The sequence below is a fragment of the Oryctolagus cuniculus genome, chromosome 7 (genome assembly GCF_051225735.1).
Source record: "Oryctolagus cuniculus isolate XC-2025 breed Fujian yellow rabbit chromosome 7, ASM5122573v1, whole genome shotgun sequence".
Lineage (NCBI taxonomy): Eukaryota > Metazoa > Chordata > Mammalia > Lagomorpha > Leporidae > Oryctolagus > Oryctolagus cuniculus.
Genome location: NC_142873.1, coordinates 122,656,041 through 122,661,734, shown reverse-complemented (window position 1 = coordinate 122,661,734; position 5,694 = coordinate 122,656,041). Strand labels below are relative to the sequence as shown.

Genomic DNA, 5,694 nt, shown 5'->3' with positions numbered 1-5,694 from the left:
CTTTAACCCCCGGAGCACGTCAGCACCGCGGCGCTCTCCCTGCAGCACCGGATTGAGGACTACCCCTTGGGCTAGACGGATGGAAACCCAGTCTCTCCGAGGACCTGCCCCTGCAGTTCTGGCTCGCTCGGCTCAAGTCACCACCGTGAACAAGGGTGGGTTAACACTTTTTCTTCCCCCCGCTCCCCCCCACCCGCCGTGTCTTCTCTTCCGTGGTATTTTCTGCCCTGATCCAGTCCCTTAAGTCTCCACGCACGTTCCTCCTGGAGAGCTGCAGCGTAGGTACGTGACAGCTCTGCCTACATCTTAACGTCCAGAGCAATTAACCAGGAATGTACGTTTGTCTGTGTGTCTCTGTTCGATCACCAGAATTCTTCATAGGGGTTAAGCTGAAAAAGCAAGGAGAGGAGCCCCTCTCCAATGGCTCAGTTTTGCTGAATAATCACGTGTGAATCGAGGGGCGGGCTTTTGGCAGGCAGATCTTACTAGTATTTACTACCAAGCTCTACTCCAGATTAACCATCCCAGTCCTTCTGTCAGTCTCCGATGCCATCATGCAGCCTGATTAGGAGCAAAGGAAAGGGGAAAAAGGAAAACAACTAATTCATCTTTTCCCGATCGTCAGGACCCTAAAGAATGGCCGAGCCTTGGGGGAACGAGTTGGCGTCCGCAGCTGCCAGGGGGGACCTAGAGCAACTAACTAGTTTGTTGCAAAATAATGTAAACGTCAATGCACAAAATGGATTTGGAAGGACTGCGCTGCAGGTTGGTATCCAGAGAGGTGGGGAAAACAGGTTAATAACGTTGCCTACGTGACCCGGGTTTCTAGAATGACAGCTTTTAAGCTTTCAGGGGTACGAAATTTCACTGTTTTTAAACCTAGTTGGTTGCCATATTTTATATCTTTAAATGGATCCAACTCTCCAAAATGACGTACTTTGAACGAACTCGTTAAATGCAATAACATCCTCGATATCAAGTGGATGCCAGGTTTGGTCTTAATTTTTGGAATGTTTTTGTGACGGTGGGGGATTTTAGAGTAGTCACAGCAGCGCCGAGGTTTGTTGGTTTTGTTTTGTTTTTAGACAGCTATGTAAACACATTATGATCATTATTTGAAGTAAATATACTGGTATTAGTGGTTTAACATAGTTAGCCCCCAAATAATTGACCTTGACGCTAATTTTCTTGACTACTAATAAGGGTGTTTTTCCTTCAGATGTTTCACATTTTGACAAAGGGCTTTTCCTCCTTGGGAATGGGTGGCCTGGGCACCAGGGCAGGATGTACATTTCACAGCTAGTGTGATACCATCCACTCATTCAGGAGTGAGGAGGAATGAAAAGTTGAATTTTCTAATCAGAGCTCATTGCTGTGTTTTTCTCTCTGTGGTCAGGCCGTGGTATGCTCTAATTTTCAGTAATTAAATTTACAGGCAACATTGACACATGTCCAGCTGCCAAGTATTGTACCTGATTAATTTTTTTCCTTCTCTAAACATTGTCGAGTAACTTAGTTGAAAGGCTTAGAAACAGAAAAATGGCAAATTAATCTCAAATTGTTGCTTTTATCAGAGTTCTGATGACATTCTTATGAACTATTCTTGTTCGGAAATGCAACACTTGAAGCTGGGCTTTGTTTCAATTATAAGAATTAGAAATTTAAGTGGCAAGACGTACACTGCTAACAGACGAGGTCCATTCAGTCTGTACATTTTAAATCAGAATATGCTGGCCTTGCAAAAATTTCAATATTAAGAAAGATTTATGCAGATACTAAATTATTTGTCTTGTTATTTCAGGTAGGTTATTTAGGGAAAGAACTTTTTTTTTTCCCTTTTGCCACCTAATAGTTTTAAATAGATTTGGTGATGATAGCAATGCCACAAATTTAATATATTGAAAACTCAAGAGGTTATATAAATCTCACAAAGAATCAGCCACTTAACCCATGTTCAGAATAAGATCTTACAGGACTTTTGACGAACAAAAAGACTGGGAGATCAATACTATTTCTTAAAAAGCTTTCACACATATTTTTAATATACTCTGCAATCTTATTTATATTGAAAATTTATTAAGATACTAATACCCATTTATTGCAGCTTAGTCGTAGTACAAATAATGAAACACACACACAAACAAAAACAGGAGGCTAAAGGCTTATTTTCAGTATGCATGATCCTGATTCTGAAGTTGTGTCATAACTCAAGAAAGAACTTTCTTCAAAACCATCTCCAATATCACTAATATTTTCTGTGAAAGATGGCAAATTTTCTTTTATTATAATTTTGTTTATTGAACTCAATTGCAAAAGCTTTTTCGCCTTTCCTAGTGTAAGTTTTTCAATCAGGATAATGTCAAAGGCCTTAATCGTACATTTGCTTTACGAAGATCCAAGGTGTGTCTCTTATTTTTTTCATTTTAGGCCCTAAAATGTGACTAAAACTTTAAGGACAGTTCTGGCAAAAATTATATTGTATTAATTTTTAATAACCAAAGAATGTGTTTCACTGAAGTTCTTAAAAAATAAATTATGTGTCATTTTTACCACTCTCCTAAAGGAAGGGCTACAACTCAATAGAGTTTTATCAACGAGGAAGCTTAGTATCTTGGCCATCTATATAATTTGAATTTATAAAATATGTATTCTAAATATATTTTATTACTTACCTTGTGATTATTTTAAACATTTTAAAGAGATAGATCAACTTTGTATTTTCCAGTGGATTAGCTTTTAATTTCATAAGCATTTGAATGTCTTATTCTTCACTGTATTTATTATAAATTTAGATCATTATGAATATATCTAAATATAAATGAAACCAGTTAAAATGCTGATAATTTCTAGCATATTAATGAGAGTAATATTTTCACAACTAAATCATATGTATTTTATACTTGCATGCTGCTGTACAAGATATTTTATAATTATGAGAGACTAATAGAGACCTACTATTAGAGTGAAATATGTTCAAGCAACAACAGATAAGTCTTTGAGTTGTGATTATTTGTATGTTGATAGCAAGTGTAAAATGTTGGCACTATACAAACAGCCATTCCTAAATACTTATAATAACTACAAAAGAAAATAAGATGGGGTCACCGGCTGATTATTAAATGAGTTCAAATCACAAGATAAAGCTGCCCGTGACCCAAAACCTACATTAGGCATCTTATTTTTTCTTCTGTTGATCACTTGAAAATCAAGAGGTTACTCAGAACTCTGAGAAACAATAAGTAATATAAAAGGATGACTGTTTCATTCCTTTCAAGAACAGTTTGCCACAAAATCATTTCCTGTCTACTGCAAAGCATATCATGAACTTAGTTTTAGATAAATTGATTTAATAAGCAATATAGAACGCTGTTCCTTATTAACACCTTAATAATCAGTAACATTTTGTAATTTGAAATGAAGGATCCTAAATACTGAATACACTTAGTAGTCAATATTAAATAACTTGTGAAGAAAAATGCTTTTTAATAACATGGAAGTTTGGGACTATCTATTTGGAGGGAATTTGTGAAAATTAATCCTTTAAGAAAATATTGTCTCAATTTTTGATAGATCAGTGTTGTAGATGGTAGTCTCATGTATTGAAACACTAATTTTTAAGTTCAAAGAAACTTACCATCCTTATTTGTTTTCAGTGGCTATTTAGAAAATAAATTTTATCTACATTTCATTTTATTATTCATTTCATTAATACCTCAGAAAGATTCATTGAGCAAGAACAAGCAAACAGAAGGAAACCCTTATTTAAACCCCAAATCCCACTTCTTTCATTTTAATAAATTCATGAAACCACACAAGTCTTCGTGGAAGATCGAGAACTGAGTTGTTAGTAAATTATATATAGACTGTACAGATCTTTTTTTATTGATCAGTTGATTCTACTTTTGGTCCCCTTTAAGACATTCCATCAAAGTAGCTCAATTTTTTAGAACTTTTCTTCTACTTTTATCTATTAGTTCTTTCCTGCAAATGTGCCCTTCCAAACTCCATCCTATGGATCTTCCCATAGAACTTCATCAAAATAGTCACATAAATGGAAGGCGGTTAGTTAATTTCTGAAGCCCGAGCGCCTGAAGGATTCTACCATTTCTACTTCTCTTCTAGGTTATGAAACTTGGAAATCCCGAGATTGCCAGGAGACTACTACTTAGAGGCGCTAATCCCGATTTGAAAGACCGAACTGGTTTCGCTGTCATTCACGATGCAGCCAGAGCAGGTTTCCTGGACACTTTACAGACTTTGCTGGAGTTTCAAGCCGATGTTAACATCGAGGATAATGAAGGGAACTTGCCCTTGCACTTGGCTGCCAAAGAAGGTCACCTTCCGGTGGTGGAGTTCCTTGTGAAGCACACGGCCAGCAATGTCGGGCATCGGAACCACGAGGGGGACACCGCCTGCGACTTGGCCAGGCTCTATGGGAAGAACGAGGTCGTTAGCTTGATGGAGGCAAATGGGGCGGGGGGATCTGAAAATCTGCAGTGAATGTAGGGAGGGCTGTCCCAGGTTGCCTCTACTTTGTCAGTCAGTTGGTTGGCTGTGTTGTTTTAATACCGTTTGTTAAAATACGGCTTTGTCATGTTTTAAGCAGCTAGTTAAATGAAACTAGTAAGTGGAAATCTTTAAGCAACATCTTTTTCACCTGCAAAATCCTGAAGTCTAATGTGTAATTGCGAATAGCTTTGGCTTTCTTCTGAATATTTTATCTTTCTTTGATTTTTTTCCCCCTTGCTCTACCCTTTGCCAATCTCAATACCCAGCATGGAGACTTTGTTTTTAAAATGGTTTGTCCTGATGCTTCTTTTACCTAATTAAAACACTTTTTCAGAACAGGACAGTGTTTTGCTGTGATTTTCACTCCTCTATACCCACACATAACTTGCCATTTGCTAAGGAGCACTGTACTGAAAGTTGATATTTTAAGTCTGAACATTAGAAAGTAGGCCAATTGGAAAACTAGATATATGCTCTTTATCAGTTATTTCTTTTCTTCTCTCCTCAACTGCCCCCTCACAGGGATTTTATTTGGTGCTAGTTTTAAAAGAAAATGCCACCTTGGAAGTTCTTATCAATAGTTGGTTTTTTAAATCACAAAATTAGACAATTGATTAAATAATATATTCTCTTAAATTATACCATAAGTGTACTAAGTGTAATCTTGGCTTTTTTCTTCCTGAATGTAAAATTACAAAATGTTTAAGTATTAAAGTAAAATAAAAATACTGATTTTTAGAGGATAAAAACTCAACAAAAAAAATGTATAAATCATATCTAGAGTCCATAACTGTTTTAGGGTCTACACAATAATAAATTTGGAAACTTAAATAAATAAGCCACTCCTACTTATGATACTTGATTTCCACAAAACTTTTTAGTAAGGGAATATTAAATCTTTTTAGGAATATGTTTAGGTAAAAATAAAAAGTTATGAAAGAAATAGAAATACCTCAAATTCCCAAAGGATTTTCAAGCATCTACTGTTTCCTCTGTCATTTTAATTTAAGATTTTTCACCAAAGAATTTCAATGCAGTTACCATTTATAAATTTATAAATACTTGATTCATCATCTCCCACATGAACAAAGATGTTTTATGTGAAAGTTCCCTCCTGCTTCATAAGCTTCCCTGCCCTCACTCTAAAAAGAACAAAATACTTCAAGGTTTATTGAAGGACATGGT

General features: G+C 36.1%; 1 protein-coding gene across 2 annotated transcripts; it reads left to right on the top strand.

Annotated features, from left to right (window-relative positions):
* On the top strand, positions 1-4,850 carry CDKN2C (cyclin dependent kinase inhibitor 2C). Of its 2 annotated transcripts, XM_002715103.6 has the most exons (3): positions 1-155; positions 626-765; positions 4,123-4,850. In XM_002715103.6, the coding sequence occupies exons 2-3, from the start codon at positions 637-639 to the stop codon at positions 4,498-4,500; spliced, it is 507 nt and encodes a 168-aa protein (XP_002715149.1). In that variant the 5' UTR covers positions 1-155; positions 626-636; the 3' UTR covers positions 4,501-4,850. The 2 variants fall into 2 exon arrangements, with proteins under 2 accessions (XP_002715149.1, XP_089156836.1); XM_089300710.1 differs by lacking the exon at positions 626-765.
* The last annotated feature ends 844 nt before the right edge of the window (positions 4,851-5,694 follow it).

Excerpts from the sequence above, each read along its gene's own strand:
- CDKN2C (XM_002715103.6), top strand. The coding sequence starts at position 637 with ATGGCCGAGCCTTGGGGGAACGAGTTGGCGTCCGCAGCTGCCAGGGGG. Across the intron at positions 766-4,122 it reads TTGGAAGGACTGCGCTGCAG|GTTATGAAACTTGGAAATCC; the intron begins GTTGGTATCCAG and ends CTTCTCTTCTAG.